This window comes from Haemaphysalis longicornis, unplaced genomic scaffold (assembly GCF_048455015.1).
Source record: "Haemaphysalis longicornis isolate Haplotype H1 unplaced genomic scaffold, Haemaphysalis longicornis Haplotype H1 scaffold_12, whole genome shotgun sequence".
Classification (NCBI taxonomy): domain Eukaryota; kingdom Metazoa; phylum Arthropoda; class Arachnida; order Ixodida; family Ixodidae; genus Haemaphysalis; species Haemaphysalis longicornis.
This window is the reverse complement of record NW_027526225.1, coordinates 32,476,063-32,493,529: the sequence shown is the minus strand read 5'-3', so window position 1 is coordinate 32,493,529 and position 17,467 is coordinate 32,476,063. Positions and strand designations below refer to the sequence as shown.

The 17,467-nt window shown below is 46.0% G+C and overlaps 1 protein-coding gene across 2 annotated transcripts in view; it reads left to right on the top strand.

Annotated features, from left to right (window-relative positions):
- Positions 1–17,467, top strand: part of LOC144162552 (receptor-type tyrosine-protein phosphatase T-like) — a 616,771-nt gene that overhangs the window by 84,205 nt on the left and 515,099 nt on the right. For both annotated transcript variants that reach the window (XM_077693138.1, XM_077693139.1), the window contains exons 9-10: positions 732–863; positions 12,528–12,686. In XM_077693138.1, the coding sequence (XP_077549264.1) occupies positions 732–863; positions 12,528–12,686 (291 nt within the window). The remainder of the gene's footprint in view (positions 1–731; positions 864–12,527; positions 12,687–17,467) is intronic.

Here is a 17,467-nt window from a genome sequence, read left to right as displayed (position 1 = left end):
CAAACTAAACAAAGGCACATCCTGTGCCTTTCTGGGACAGTGCGTAGAGATGTAGAAAATAAATGTCATTGTGTACGGAACCAATGGGTGTATCTTTTTACTGTGACGTCATAGGTCGCCTAGCGACGTGATTGCAGTTGCGTTACATCAGAGTTATGGGTAGAACGCTTGTTGGACGCAGAGCGAAAAAAAAACGTGCCTTCAAGACCGTATGCGTGAGAATAAGCTGCAATGAATGCGGGAGCGCCGGAATGAAACCACCAGCCACGATCTGGCCGTGTACGCCCAGCGTAAGGGCCGTACACGTCAGGACTTCGAATGCTGCGAGGCAGAAACGGGAAAGTCGTGTTGCTGAAATCCCGGTGAATTCTTTCCCGGTAACCCACAAATAGTTCTGCTGGTCACCTGCCTTCACAGAGTGGGATTTCACTGGTGTTTTGTTTCTATTTCCATATTTCCACCACGAACCCGGCCAAAAAAGATTATTCATTGTCATCACCACCCATGTTCCTCTTCTCCTTAACCTGAAGCAGTAGGAGATTTTAATACTTCAACTAAGACAAAAGCCCTGCTATACAGTTTTTCTCCACCCCCGGGACAAATGTAAAAATGTTTTGTCTTTCGTGTCTAACTACTCCGGGCCATGCAGGTATATTGCGTAAACAAGAGCTGTATCTACTCAGAATATATTACAAAAAACAAGCAAAGCATGTAGCGTTCTTGTGTTTCAGCCTGTCCTCACGGTATTTATGGCCCAAGTTGCAACTTGAAGTGCCCCGTTTGCCAAAATGGCGGCGTGTGCCATGACATCACCGGGAAGTGCATCTGTCCACCGGGCTTTCAAGGAGAGACTTGCGAGAAACGTGAGTACGAAACTTTTCTTGTAACGGCTATAGCTCTTTTATGTAAAATTGCCTCTACACTGATCAAACTCTAGCTGCGTTTAATAAGGAGCAACGGAAATGGCCGGACGTATTATGCAGTACGTCGCTGGATAAACGGACAGACATGCAATGAATATCAAGGAATAAATAATTACTGCGATGTGAATAAGTCACGAAGCCTCCTTTTTACGTTACAGCCGCCTTGATCTCAATATTATAAAAAGAATCAGTAGCCAAAGCCTCACATTCAAAACCCGATTTGATTAGTCATTGATAACTTTGCGGAACGCTCCGTGCCTGTCGGAGTCAGTGCTTCAACATCAAGGGTGTCTTCGAACGTCTCTACACCATATCACTAGGTGCCATGCGCATCATCTGGCAGCCATCACTGCATCGCATGTAAGAGACTTGCTTGCAGCAAATTTTCAGCGACCTATCAAGGCAGCATTCCCACCGTGGATACTCGCACCATGAAATACAATACCAAAAATTCCCAGAATAAGCAAAAAGATGTCTATGCCCGCACCTGAACTGACGTTTTTCGCAGTGGATTACAGAGGTTGATCAAAGTTATGTCGACAGGTTTTTTTTTAATTGGGCACCTAGATTTAAGAGGAAACCACCTCCTCAGCAACGTTTGGCGGCCAGGGGTACCCTGAATTAGGTGGTAATTATTGATGTCGGTGGCTTAATTAACTAAAATTGAATAATTAACTGTTTAGTGGCTGCAGGCATGTTTGTATGAAAAGTTGGACACATTCGTGTTTCCCCGCAGTTTCATTCAGCAGAAATATTTTAGCGCATCCGTACTCGGAGATATGTGACGTTTCTGCGGTGTACCGTCCGTAGTTTGACAACGGGGTGGAGGCATACGCGAAGCGATAACTGGCGCCCTTTCAGTTTTGGCCGGCGTTACAGCAATCTGCAGTACTCCGGACCACTATCGAAACACAGAACAAAGGAGAGGAGTTTTGCTCCAGTCTTTGCTATCTAGCATGCGTAATCATGCGAAAGACAATTACACTTCGAGTTCGATATCTCGGAGTACGGATGCGCTAGAAGAATTCTGCCACATGAAACTGCCTAAGAAAAGAATTGCGTGTTACTTTTCAATACAAACACGCCGGCTTAATGCAGCCCTTAAAAAGTTAATTATTCAATTTTAGGTAATTAGGTCACCGACGTCAATAATTACCGCCTAATTCTGGGTCCCCCTTAGCGCATAACCTCACTGTTAAGGTGGTTTCCCCGTAAATTTAGGCACCTAATTTTAAAAACACCTGTCGACTTAGTTTTGATCACCCTATATGTTTACCATTTATGCAGACGACACGCACGTTTTTGCGGACGGCTCAGTAACCGCAGAATCATCGGACATTGGCGTGTGGATTCCGTCGGTCCAGTGCACAATCAGGAAAAAACTGAGCCACAAAACATCATCCACCGCTAAGCTAGCGGCTGTAAGGGGTGCACTTTGTATCATTGGTGCACACTATGCCCGGTGATTGGTGATCTTCTTACACTCACGGGGTACTTTGCAGGCTCTAAGAAGGCTGTCCAACCACTGCAGTTAGCTTGTGCGGAAATAAGCGAAATCCACACAGCGGTAGTGCGCGCGGACCATCACATCGTGCTTCAATGGCTGCCTGGTCATTCGGGAATAGAAGAAAATGCTATATCTGATACAGCCGCCAGCGCTGGCCACTCTCTGCCTAACACGACACAGTTTCCTTTCTCTCGTGAGGATTGATGTGCCCTTATCTATCGAACTGGTTGGAGTGAGCCAATTTTGAAGTGGAAGCACCATCGCAGCGGATATCTACCTCTGCATGGAATTGACCCTCTCTGTAAATTCCGTGTTCCACCCGACCTGGTCAAACCATCTGAAAGTGTACTGCCTTGTTTCCGCCTCAACGTGGCTTACACCGGAAGGTTCAAGTTCAAGATGCGGTGGGAGGATTCACCACTGTGCCCCACGTGTGCTGCGCGTGAGACTACTGAGCACTTGTATAAATACCCGCGATTGGCCGCTGCGCAAGTAACAGCGGCTAGCTGCCTGTCTCGTGTGCGACGTTGAGTAAGGCTTCAGTTGTGTCACCTTCTGGAACCCTGGGCCAACAACAATGACTCATCTTTAGGGACAAAAATTCTTCTTGGTTTTTTGCGAGATTCTGGACTAGACAAAATTTTCTAATACTTGCATTGTGTGCATGGCTACATCTGTACGCATTTGGGCCGTCATCCACGCTTGGTCTTCTTTTTGTTGTTAGGCACTCTACGCTTCCATGTCTTCGTTCGCTCCATTTGTCTACTTAACTTTATGTAGAGTTTTTAAAAACGATAGTCTTTCTTGGGCTGCTTAAACCCAGAACTTTTGGTCTGTCTGTATGTCTGTCTGTCTGTCTGTCTGTCTGTCCGTCTGTCTGTCTGTGACTCGATTCAGCCACTCGGCCAAAGTAAAATGCATATTGCGCCATAGTCTTATATACTCACAGCCAAATGTGAGCATCTAAGCCCGGTTTTAAGGTTCATACTTGTCAACTTTGCTGAACATGAACAAGACATTACGCAAATATAGGACCGAAAATTAATACACAAGGAACATTTACAGTGTTTCTTTATTTAAAAAAAATCATGAATGCATGGTTTTTTGATAGCAAATGAGAATCTACATCTACTGCAGAAAACCGCCGCCTGCTGTTGCCTGCGCCACCTCCTGGCGGCATATGAGAAATCACGCGGCAACAGCAACGAAAGGTTCCACTAGCTCGGTTCCACGTTCTGCTTGGAACGCACGTGGAGCACGGCGAAGCAGTTTTATAGACCTTGAAGTCGGCCGCCTCGATTCACGCGCGTCTCCGCCGTACTGCAGCGCTGGCGTCTCCGCCGTACTGCAGCGCTGGCATGGAGGAACCCGGCCTCTAGCAGTGGAACGCGGTAAATTCAAATCGCCCTGAGCAAACCTTGAGTGTTTTTACCTTGGGATGAGCGCGAAAGAACAGGAACAGCATGAGAGGTGAGCGCGAAAGGAAATGGGGGGCATATTGTTTGCTGATGTCTACAAAGACTGTCGTCTTTTACGACATTTTAACGGAAGGAGCAGATACGCGGCCAATTTTCTCCTTGCATTTCATTGCAGGCCATTTTTTATTTAACTTTTGTTTTTGTCTAACTGTTGCCTTCCCAGTCTGTCACATTCCCCTTACTGCATTTTAATCCCCCCAACTGGCGAAGCAAGCACTGCCGCTAGCACAATGACCTGGCTAGCTCACATTAAAGAATTATCTCTCCCACACACAAACGACGCCATGTGTACAGCTCGTATGTAAATCTTGTAAATATACACTTAGTGGCATAACCTTCCTGAGTACGTACGACCTTCGCCACCTATTGCTACCATTCGCTTCGACACTGACTGTAAATGAAGGTTCGGGATGAAGGTGCGTACCTACGTTATGATCTATCAGCCTGAACGTCATGGTCAACTCGCCACTAGCGGGCTGTGGGGTAAGCGAGCGGCCATGGTTATTCTGATCTTGGTAAGCAACTGGGACCTCTGTTTATATTGAAAGTTGCTCCGCTAGTACCCCTGATGCAGCGTGATAGGCGCTGAATTCCCCATATCACTGTTCTCCAAGCTCATCGAACTCCTCATAAATAATCGCGTACCTCACCCAGTACCTAGAATACGTTCAATGATACTACCATGCAGCTTAAATCGGCTTTTGCCCGAGCCTGCGCACCGATGATGGTCTCAGTGTTTTACGCGGCTTATTATTCACCCTTACCTTTCAACTCCCCACATTATCTCTTCCTTGCCGTGAGGAGTCGGAAAGCTTACGTTCGGTTCTGTCAAACTACTACCCTTGAGTAACTTTGCCAGATTAACCCCAGCGCAGGAGCGCAAATCGAATTTCTAATTTGCCTGCTATCCCGTACCATACAGCTTTATGGCTCTCAAGCTGGCTGGGCGCCTCACGTGTTCGGCCTTGATGGGGGCGGCCCACAAGGATTCATAGTAAGCCCAGTACTATCCCAGGCATTCCAAAGGTTTCGTTATATCCCGAACAAGACTCCCCGGCCCGATTTGAAATTTATGCCAACGATATTACCATACCAGCCGAGTTAAAACACTTTCCAGAAGCACTGCAAACAGTGCTCCAATCAACCGCTATTAGTCTCAAAAACTTCCTTACCTCTAACCTCAAACTAGCTTAAGAAAACAGAAATCATTTCTGTATTCCGCCGCCAACCACCACAGGACTAAAAACTAGCACTCTACGTGGTGCGCCACCCTAAGCGCACCATGATAGCACACTCGACGCCTACAATCATTCTGGAGTCGCTGCACATAGCTTTCGCGGACCAGAATGGAACCAAAGGCGTCATTGAAGCGGACCTATGAGACAAAATAAGTGTGGCCCCACTGCCCAGAAACATGCATCCGGAGTACCATCAATACCGACGGCTTGCCCGTGTGAAGGCGCTCCACAAGCAGTACAGTACCAACCGAGCGGTATGCTACGTCGACACGGCGGGCTACCCTGGAAAAGGTGCGGTAGTGGCCGTGGTGGTTGATCAGCAGGGAAATGCAATCTCATCTTGCTCAATCCCTACGTCCAACCCAGAAACGGGTGAAGAAGTGGCTCTTGCAATTACGAGAACCCAGGCTACTACCATCATCTCGGACTCCAAGGCCGCCCTGGTCAACTATGCGCGCGCGGTAAGATCTCCACCACAGCCGCCAAAATCCTTACGAGCAGTCCGACCCCAGTTTCAAGGCACAACCGCCTAATATGGACGCCAGCTCACTCGTCTCTCCCGGGGAACGAGATGGCACATGAAGCAGCCCGAGGATACACGAACAAGGCTGACTTCGAATCCGACAACGTGACGTCTGTGACAACGGGGGGGGAGGGGGGGGTGCAGAGAGAGACTGGCAACTTACCGAGAGATTACCCAACACTATAGGTTGAGCCGACTGAAATGTCCCGCTGCCCATACTGCTCTAAACAAATGGCAAACAGTTGCTTGGCGCATGTTGCAAGCAAATACGTGCCCTCACCACGCCCTGTGCCACCACAGCTATCCGGATAGGTACACGGACAGATGCAAGTGGTGCAAAATTGTAGCAGCCACACCACAACATATGGTCTGGCAATGCCCCAATAAACCACGGGTCTTTGGAAACATAATACATATAGGAAGTAGTGAGCAGTGGGAAGCCGCACTGCTCAGCTCTCTTCCCGAGATACAAGCTGCTGTCATCCAACTCGTAGGGACGCCGCCAGGGACCACGGGTTCCTGACCGGCATCTGATGGGACGAATATACCGCCCTTTTCCGCATGGTGCATTCGTCTTAAGAGGGATGACAATAAATTCTGTTCTCTCTCTCTTTCTTTTCTGGAGCTCAGGCTTACGATGTCAACCACACGCAGTTGCGAACGCTCTGAACCTGCATCTGGCCAGTTTCTCTACTATTACGGAATTGCCCAAACATATCCGCCTCCACAATCGTCAGTAATCTGTACCTCTACCCACCCGCCACGGTGGCTCAGGGGCTAAGGCGTTGCGCTGCTGAGCACGAGGTCGCGGGTTGGATTCGCGGCTGCGGCGGCCGCTTTTCTGATGGAGGCGAAAAGCGAAAACGCCCGTATGTACGAGATTTCGGTGCAGGTCAAAGATCCCCAGGTGGTAAAAATTACTCCGGAGCCCTCCACTACGGCGCGCCTCATCGCTTGCGTTGCGTCGGCGCGTTAAACCCTACAATCAATCAATCAATGTACCTCTACCCAGCCCCTTCTTGGACACCACCATTCAAGACCAGAACACCTGATCGGCCTTAAAGCAACCCTCACTCACCAAGAAATACAACCCGTGGTGTTGGATGCTTTACAACCTCGACAGTTACATATACTGCGCATGGTATAGGCATTTTCTGTATATAGTTATTACGTCCCCTATATCTCCATCATCATACGTGTCACCCTCCATCTTTGCTCCTTTTCTTGTTCCTTTCCCTCACACGGAGTAGCAGAGCCTAAACGATCGGGCCGACTTCACTGTGTTTTCCTTCCATTCCTTACACTCTTTCTCTCTCCCTCTACAGACCCAGATCATTCCAACTTCCTTGTCCCTGTGGCACCGTCCAACAGTCACTGATTCTTTCATTTCTCAACCCATTCGCTGCGAAGCTCAAATCACAAGCGAAAGTAAAATTCTGAACATGCTCACCAAAACCAAGCAAATTCCGAATAAATTGTGTGATCTGGTACAGGCATCACCCAGTCAACAATCGGCAGGGCATAATGAACCTCACCGTAACACCCAATTATTCATGCCTAACACACCTTACACATATCACATGCTACTACTCTTTAATGTTAAATACACGCTATCCACTACAGTTTCTTATGTTTGAATTTACATCGAATATCCGACTCCACACCGGTATCCTTCCTTTGAGGTTCTCCGAACCATCAAGAGCGCGGCCTCACCCACCACCTTGCCGACAAAAAAATCTTGCGAAATTCAGATAATTTTCTATTTATACGTACATTCTCATCTTCCTTGTCTAGGGTGAGTTCTTCACAGCCGAATTTCTTGGTTTTTTTAAATTCCGTCCGACCAAATATCTGCATCTACGTTGTTAGAATGGCTACAGGTGTTACATTCGCCAGATGTGAATTTTTGCTTAACTGAGGGTTATTACACGGTTCGCCATTTTTGCTATTTCTTTCTTTTTCGTATTTTTGTTTTACAAAATTCTGTCCAACCGATTATCTCTGTTTACCCTAAAATAGCGATAACAGTGTTATGTGGGCTAAATTTCTGTTTTATGCAAATGCAGGGCGTTAGATGCTTTGCCACTTTCACTCATTTTTCTAGTTGTCCTATTTTGCGTTTTATAAATGTGTTGGATCAATCATCTAAATTTACGCTATTAAAACGGTTAAGGTTTGAACTTCCGCAAAATCTGTATTTTTGTGGAAATGCAGGGCATTACACGGTTTGCCTTTTTTATACCTTTTTGTATTTTTCTTATTTTTGGTTTTATATTATTTTCTACCATTTGACTCCATTTACGTTATTATACCGAATAAAGGTGGAACTTACACGTAATCTGTATTTTTCTGAAAATTCAAGACGCTGCACAGTTCGCCATTTCCAGCGTTGCTCCTATTTTTCTTTTTTTTCTGCTTGTTTTTCAAAACTCTTTCCGACCAGTTCTCTCCATTTACGCGAATGTAACAATTAAACGTGCAGCTTCCGCAAAGTCTGCCTTAGTGGAAATGCAGCGCGTTACAGGGTTGGGTATTTTCACTGTTTCCTGTCTTCTTTCATCTTTTGCCTTTAAAAAAAACTCTGCCCCCAATTATCTCCATTTACGTTATTATAAGAATGAAAATGTTACTTCCACAAAATCTGCGTGTTTGTTTAAATGAAGGGTGTTACATGACTCACCATTTTTGCTATAATTTCGTATATTTTTATTTTTTGCTTTTCCAACTTTATTCAATCAATTACTTTGATTTACATGAATAAAACAATCGAAGGTGGAACTTTCGCTAAGCCTGCATCTTTGTGGAAAACCAGGGCGTTACACGGTTTCCCATTTTCACGGTTTTATTTCTTTTCTTCTTAATTTTCGGTTTTCCGAAATTCGGCCCCATCATTTATACCCATTGACGCTATTATTACTATAGAAGGTTGTACTTCCGCGAAATCAGCATTTTGTGCAAATGCCAAACGTTACAAAGTTTGCCATTTGTACTGTTTTCGCATTTTTTGTATTTCTTGCTTTTTCTAAATTCATTCATGCTAATTATCTCAATTTACGCTATTATAACAATTGACGTTTAACTTCCGCGGTATCTGCATTTTTCTGGAAATGCAGGGCGTGTCAGTGTTTGCCATTAACCCTGTTTTCTATCTTTAATTCTTACGTTTGGTTTTTCAAAATTCTGGCCCACCAATTGTCTCCATTTACGCTATTATAACTATTAAAGGTGTTACTTCCACCAAATCTGCATTTTTGTGTAAATGAAGGGCGCTACACGGTTCACCGTTTTCGCAATCTTTTTGTATTTTTCTCATTTTCGGCTTTTGAAAATTCTGTTCATCCAGTTATCTTTATATACGCAATTATAACTATTAAAGTTGGAACTTCCTTGAAATATGCATTTGGTGTAAATGAAGGGCTACACGGTTGGACATTTTCGCTATCCTTTCGTATTGTGCTTATTTTTTTGTTTTTTGCGAATTTTTTGGTTCTGCTCGAGCTATTATCTCGATTTATGCAATTATAACGATTAAAGGTAGAACTTCCTGGGAATGTGCATTTTGCGTAAATGATGGAATTTACACAGTTCGTCCTTTTCGCTATCTTTCTGTATTTTTCTTATTGTTTGGTTTATCATAATTCTGTTCAATGAAATCATTTTATTTGCGCTATTATAACGATTAAAAGTGGTTCTTACGCGAAATGGGCATTTTGTGGCAATGCAGGGCCTTACACGTTTTGCCATTTTCACCGTTTTTTTTCCTCTTTTCTTATTCTTGGGTTTTCAAAATTCGATCCAACCAATTATTATTATTTACCCTAATATAACACTTCAAAAAGAAATTTCCAAGAAATCTGCATTTTTTTGTAGAAATGCAGGGCGTTACACGGTGCTGGCTGTGGGGGTAATCGGCAAAGAATGCTGCGCAATAATACCTGGATGTGTCCCTCGAAGAGGTTGGTGCTCAGTACGGGTGACCTGGATTGGCGTTGGAAGCAGGCTCGCCGCTCTACACTTGTCGTAAAAGACCGCTATCTGTGGAGAATAGAGCGATCAGTGCAAGCGAGGCGAGCCAACAGAATCTATAGGAATTCTCGGGTCATCTGTAGGGGGTGTGAATGTGATGTAAAGTATGAATTTGGGGCAAAACCAGATGAAGTGGTGAAGATCAGCTTCGGTGGGTATTGAGGCAGTGAGAGCAGTTGTGTTTCGCTTGATGGGAGTATAATATTTTGAATGATTAAAAGTAATAGCTGCGTTGCTAATGCATTTATTCAAAAGACTTCTGTTGATAAAGAAGGTTCAGGAAGCCACGCAAGAAATCCGGGCGGATTGAGATTTCCGAGACAGGTTTTCTGTCTTTTTATAATTAATGATTTTCACTGCTGGGGATAACAAGGCCGCAATGGCTGTGGTTGCCCACGGGGAAGCAACAGATATATGTGAGTGAATCCCGTGCAGCCGTGTGAGCTTCCACATTTCTCGGTGAGTAACCCTCACTGCTGGGTCAATACTCGATGGAATGTGTGCTGTAGCGGCGAAAACTAGTAATCTGATGGGATAATAATGCTTTGCATTCTTGGCCGACTACACCCACAGCAAGACCATGCAAGGCCCTCCATTTCCACAAAACTGCAGTTTTCGCGGAACTTCCACCTTTAATTGTTATAATAGCGTAAATAGAAAAAGACGAGAAAGAATGTATTTGTCCTTAGTCATTACAGGAAAGGGAGCAGAGACCAAATGCTTTACAGCCCGACAAGAACCTGTGCACCTACTTACAGTTGGCAAACGGGGCATTTAGTAACTAAAATCAAATATGGGTCACAACAATTCACTCAATAACACACACAATTATGGAGTAGAACTAAAAATACATAGGCTTTCACATAAGAGTTTTATCACGCATTACATATTGATAAGTGAAGCATTTTAAGTTTGTATAGTTTAATATAGATATTCTTCAATGTAATGTCATAACTGGGTAGGCTTCATTTCGGTTTTAGAATAAACGTCTTTTGTGTCTGATCACATTTGTCACATTCTGGCCAGAAATTATCGCAAATAGTCATAAATGGTTGGATAGAATTTTGAAAAACCAATGAATGTGAACAAAATAGCAAAAATAGCGAGAATGGCTACCCGAGTAACGTCCTACATTTCCACAAAAATGCAGATTTCACGGGCTTCCACATTGATTCATTTTAATAGCGTTAATTTAAATGATTCGTTAGTCAAAATCTTGAAAATTCAAAAAATATAAATAGAATACACATTGAAACTAGCAGCCGTGTCTGCATTAAACAAAATACAGATTCCTCAGAAGTTCCACCTTTAATCACTACAATAACGCGAATGGAGAAAAATGGTGGAAAAGAATTCTAAAAACCAGGTAACAAAAATTGAAAAAAAAATACAGGAAAAATGACGAACCGTGTATGGTCTGCCTTTCCATGGAAGTGCAGATTTCGGACAAGTTCCACCCTTAATCGTCATAATAGCGTAAATGTAGATAATTAGCCGGACAGAATTATGAAAACCGAACAATATGAAAAATAAAACAAAAATGAGCGAAAAAAGCGAGCAGTCAGCACCCTCCATCTCCACAAAAAGAAGACTTCATGGAACTTGCACTTTTATTCGTTATAATGGCGTAAATGGAGATAAATGGTGGAACAACCTGTAACAAATAATACACCCGAAAGATAGAAAAAACGAGTGAAATTGCGAACCGTGTAACGACCTGCATTACCACAAAAACAGATTTCGCAGAATTTACACTTTTAATAGTCATAATAGCACGAAGGGAGATGATTTGTCGAAGAGAAGTTTGAAAAAGCAAGAAATAAATATAGAAAAAATAGTTAAAATGGCAGATATGGAACGCCCTGCATTTCCAAGAAAATGCAGATACGACAGAAGTAACACGATTAATTGTTCAATCGCCTAAATATGGATAATTTGTCGAACAAAATTTTGGAAACCAGAAGATAAGAAAAGAAAAGAAATACTGCGAATGGCGAATCGTGTAACGCCCTTCATTTAAAGAAAAAGGCAGTTTTTGTGGAAGCAACCCCTGTACTTGTTAAAAGAGCGTAGATGGAAGTAATTGGTCAGACAGAATCTAGAAAAGCCAAAAATTTGTCTGGAACGAACATACAGTACACAAGCAGCATTACAATACTGAGCATTAGCAGACAATTCTCTGAATATCACGAAGCGTTTTTTGTGTTGAAGCGACCAGCAGCCTTCCTCCCTCTCTATCCCCTCCTCTCCAAATAAAAGTACTCCTCTGCCCACACCGTATCTAGTGTTGGCTTAAAAACACCCCGGTTGGTGGATGAGGGAAATCCAAGTAGAATATGTCATTATCCCTCTTGAGCAGTGGAATCTTCTTTCTCCTGAGGGACACTGAAATAGAAATGGGAATGATGACCTTGTAAACGACAGAAAGTGGGAAATTCATCGTTTTGAATCCGCTGCACCTCTTGCATCCCGGACGAATACAAAGACGCAGCCGCACGCTTATGTGCACACGGCCACACAGCTGGAAAACCTTTACATACTCTCTGGTCATCCTTTCTTCATATGAACATACCCACTAATAATATTCTATGCTTCATCAAGTTTCCGTGGACAGGGAGGAACTGTTAAATATTTAATTGGCAGCTTTATTATCACTTGTCCGTAAGTTGGGCGGCAGTACGTACCGCAGAGCCCATGGCTGATACCATGCGAGGAAGCTCCTTCGGAAGAAATCGCTCAGAATAAATAGCAGAAGAAGCTTAGCACCACCATTGTTTAACCTCGGGATGACCCTGGTCGATGTTGTAACTCTACTTCATTTCTTCATTTCAGCCTGCGGAGACGACTATTTCGGCAGAGAATGCCAACATCGGTGTTCAGACACCAACCAGGACAAAAACCTGAAGTCTTGCCGTGGAATCCTGATGTGCCTCCCCGACCCCTACGGCTGCTCCTGCGGCACGGGATTTCACGGACCATTTTGCAACGAGAGTGAGTCCTTTCACATTCCTTCAGAAATGGGGGTGGGAAAAACAACTGATCAATTCAATGAAAATGTCCCAAACAAAGTCCCTCAGTGTATACGAATTAAGAACATGGCCAAAGGCGAAGATTGTCAATAAGGATGCAAGACTCTGGTACGAATTAGGTGGTTCATGTTTATTAGACAACTTTCAACAGCGTGAAAAAAACGGACAAAATTGCATACGCAGCGACCCTTTCCGTCTCTGTGTGTGGACTTGCTCCCCGCTTGTTCGTGGTGTGGGAAATTACCTTCTTGTATCTAGTACAAGATACCTGATGTATGGTTAATGATTACGTGGTTTGCTCGTAAAAATTGCATAAGCGAATGAAAGTCTAAAAAAGCATCAGGCGTGTTAAATCGCCGAATCAAAAGCTCTTGCATTAAGCCAAATAATATTTTCTACTGGAGTAACAAAGCGTAATATATACAGAGTGTCCCAGCTGTCAAGCACCAAGATTTCAAAAAGTATCAATGGCTCTACTCGAAGAAAACCGTGTGCATAATGTTTACAGTACAGTGGAGTAACGGCCAGTAATTTTTCTGTAGATGGGATTTAACTAAATACTGTAAGTAATTGTCTAACACGAGAAGTACTGTCCTAATCATTAGGGTGTTACTGATGCACTTGTAGGTATCCGCAAAACCATTTAACTGCGCTTTTTTCAGCGACGAACTAATTCCGTAGTCAGTTATTTTGACTGGTAAAGAAACCCCGCGAAATATGAAAAAATTACGCCCACCTCCCCTTGCGGTAACCCTGATGTGATGCGACGCTGAGTGGGGTTCAAGCGCAAGCGGAAAGCAACCATCGACCGAAAGGCCGCCGGAGAGCGGCACACCGGTTATATGCGCAGCGCGCCCGAAGGAGAGGAGACCGCGGAGAGAGAGAGTACTGCACATGCGCAGCACCGCGCGCAGCGCCGCCCACCAGCGGAGTGAAAGCGCGCTGGGCCGCACACCCGCAGATGTTGAGACAAAGTGTTCGCTCTCACCGGGGCACGCGCCGGCGCCAGTGCGTCTGCCGCGGCTATGACGCAACACAATCCAACACAATCCGCTTTAATCCAATCCAATCCAAATCTAATCTAATCCAAGCCAAGCCAAGCCAAGCCAATCCAATCAAATCCAATCCAATGCCCCTCGCAAGAGAGTGTGCGATATCGGAGAGGAGAGGCGGTGAGCGGAGGAGAGTGCGGACGCTGACGACGACGGACGCACGCAGGAAGGACAGGGCCGCCGACAAGAGATGCTCTCAGCGTCGCATCTAAAATATCACTTGGCAGCGCCCCACACCATTTTCAGCGGCGAATTAATTTCGTCGTCATTTATTTTAAGTGATAAAGAAATTCCGCGGAATATGAAAACTATGACGTGGCAGCGCCACCACACCCCGAAGAAAACCATAAAGAAAACAACAAAAGAAAACCGTAGCGCGAAGCCCTGTGTTTTTTTTTTTCATTCCCTCTAGTCACGTGAATACCCCGCCGCATCCCACCAACATTGCCATGTTCGCTACCAACAATCGCAAGCAGTGGTGGTCACCCCGAAAGTTGTTCTTTCTAACCGAATAGTACGTGTAAGGCTGTTCCTCTTAAGCGGATATTGTTGCCTTCTGGCTACGGAACGCCAAACAAGTATTTCCACTTCGTTCAACACAAGCGAGAATTCGTCTTACCGAGTTCAAGGCTACATGTCCGAACCTCTGGCCTTCCTCAACCTCCGGATGCAGCCCTACTTCATGTCGGTCACTGGGCGCCTGCGACGCGGCCACGAGTCATGCAGGCTTTTGTGGACGCCGGGGCACATGACTCCCTCGTAACCACAGCCTTGGCTTGTCCTTCTCACCCAATCTTAAACCAGACCTGCGCCTACGAGACCCTCCGACCTCTACCAAGCCTGTTGGCAGAACTTACTGCTATTCGGGATGGTCTTCAAGCACTTGCATCGACAGTAACTACCGGCAGGAAACTGGAAATTTACACGGACTCAACGACAGCGATACGTGATTTACGTCGCGTTGCGCGTAGCACCAGCATGTCGGCACGTATTCACGCGATCCTGGACACATACCCATGCCCTGTGCGTGTTTTGTGGGTTCGCCGGGACATGCTTCCTGCCCACATAGCGGCGGATCGCGCCTGTCGCCGTATAGACCTTTCACGGCCGCTACCACTTCTTCCAGTGTCCACTCTAGAAGAACTGCTGGTGGAGAAGGAGAGCCTCCGCCGCTCCACGCGTGCTTTACTTCCACCGTGTGGAACTGACCTCCCCAGTGGGCTCGCTCGCTGGGAGGAGGTGCTGCTGCGGAGGCTTCGAGTTGGGGTGGCATTATCCCCAGCAGTGACCCACGCTTGGCCTGCCCGCTATCATTCACCGTTTGCGGACACCTGTCCCTTTTGTATGGTCCCTGCGTCCGAAGCCGACACGAGCCACCTTCTATGGACCTGCCCTGCCCTGCAAACCTCTCGCCTGCAACACCTCCGAGGCACAGGGCTCCATCCTGGGAGACCCCCTGATCTACAGCGGTGGATCTGGGGCCCGCAGTACCGGTCTCTGCTTACGTTTCTGCGTGACACAAATGTGATGTTGTACATATAACTGTTATGCCGTAAGGCAAACTCTCGCAAAAAAAAAGTTCCTCTTAACGGGAGTTCTTATTATATTTTAAAATGAGGTTTATTGGCAGGGCTTGTAAGAGGAAGCAACGAGGTCTGGCCGTTTCTTAGTCCAAATGAGGTCCAGAGTCCACGCTCAGATCTCGCGCAGAAGCACTGTCGATGGAGTTGCCGCTGTGTCTCTACGTGCGACATGTACCCCACTGGGGGATTGACGCCACTGGGAAGCAGCGCCTCCCCATTAGGTGAACACGTACCCGCTTGGGGAGACTGGTGCTTTTACGGTCGCTCAAAAGCTTTGTTACAATCACCCCGGGGACAGAAGGAGCCATCCTTGGCGACTCAAGGCGATGGGACAATGGGCGGTCGTAATAGGGCTTGAGACGCTGAACGTGAACCATCTCGCGGCCACGACTGAAACGATAGGTACTAGGAGTGACGGGCTCGACTATGTAATTTACGGGAGACGTTTGTTTGACGACTCGGTAGGGACGCTCGTAATTTAGTGTGAAGTTTGCTTGAAAGCCCTGTGGCAGTGGATGGTATTCATAGCCACACAAGAGAGCCAGCAGGGTAAGTCGGAGTTTCACTAAAGTCGTCGTGGCGAGACTGCTGATGTCCGTGGTCCGCTGCCGTGAAGGAGCTGGTAGTTGGTGTAACTCCTTGGCTTGCTCGGCAATTTCGGAGACTAGAACACATCTCGAGATGTGGTGGTGGTAAGGCAGGATGGTGTCAAGTAGGCAGGAAGGTTCACGACCGTATGGAACAAAGAATGGTGAGGAGCCTGGGGTTGTCTGCGTGGCCGTATTATACGCGTACGCGACGAAAGAAAGAACGAAGTCCCAGTTCGAATGGTCACGTGAAACACATATGGAGACCATGTCGCCCGGTCTTCGGTTAAAATATTCAGTCATCCCTTTGGTTTGCGGGTGGTAGGATGCAATCATCCTGTGAACAACGTGCCATTCAGTGAACAGCTGCTTCCACAACTCCTGACAAGAAGACTCATCCACGATTGCTCGAGGGTTCCCTGGGCTCTCCGCGCCTCACAATAAAACGTAGAAGAAGGAAGGGTGCGACATCACGTACATAGTGGACAGTGCAGCTGTTTCCGCGTATTTTGTCAGTGGATCAACTGCCACAATAATCCAATTGTAGTAGACTGTAAATGTGTATTCCAACAAGGTCAAAAGGTCGTGCTGGGCACGCTAGTCGCTGGAATGCGCCCGTGGGGATGTTGTGAAGGAGACTTACGACGCTGACACTCTGTGCACGAGCGGATGTATACTTGATCAGAATGTGTACATCCCACGCCAGTAGTAGCCCAAACTGAGCCGCTGATACGTTTTGAAGAGTCCCGCGTGGGCGAAATGTGCGTAAGCGCGGTAGTAAGATCAAAAGTCGGAACGCAAATAGCCAGAAATGACGAATACCGACTTCCTGTCTTCAGATGAGTCATTCCGTTGGTAGAGCAGGTCGTCGCGTATGGCGCAGTGCGAAGCCTGGCGACGCATTTCCCGAGGTGCTGGAACTGTTGGTGGACTTGCAGGTACTGCAAGATGGCGGCAATCCACGAATCTTTACGCTGTTTCGAGGCCATATCATGTACGGCTAGAGACGCCACGGTGCGTCTGTTTTGAACAGGCAACCAGTGTCCGACACGATGGGTGACGTAGACAGAGCATCGGCGTCACTGTGTTTATGTGTGGACCGATACAAGACTCGAATACCGTAATTTGAAGTCAAAAAGCCAAACGTCCGTTGTCTTCCGGAAGGGTCTTTCAGTGAGGAAAGCCACCACAGAGCGCGGTCACCTTTGATGACGTTGAATGAACAACAGTAGAGATAAGCATGAAATTTGGTTATAGCCGAAATGATGGCCAAATATTCCTCCTCTGTGACGAATACTTTCACTCCACCTATACGTCAGAGTGCGACTGCTGTATGCAACAACGTATTCATGGAAGCCTGCTCACCGCTGAGTGAGAACGGCGCCGAGACCGACAGCACTGGCGTCAGTGTGCACTTCGATAGGTGCAAGTGGGTAAAAATGGCACAGTATTGGTTGCGGCGTCAGCAGACTTCGCATAGCCACAAATGCCTTTTCAGAAGAATAAAACCAGTCGCGGTAA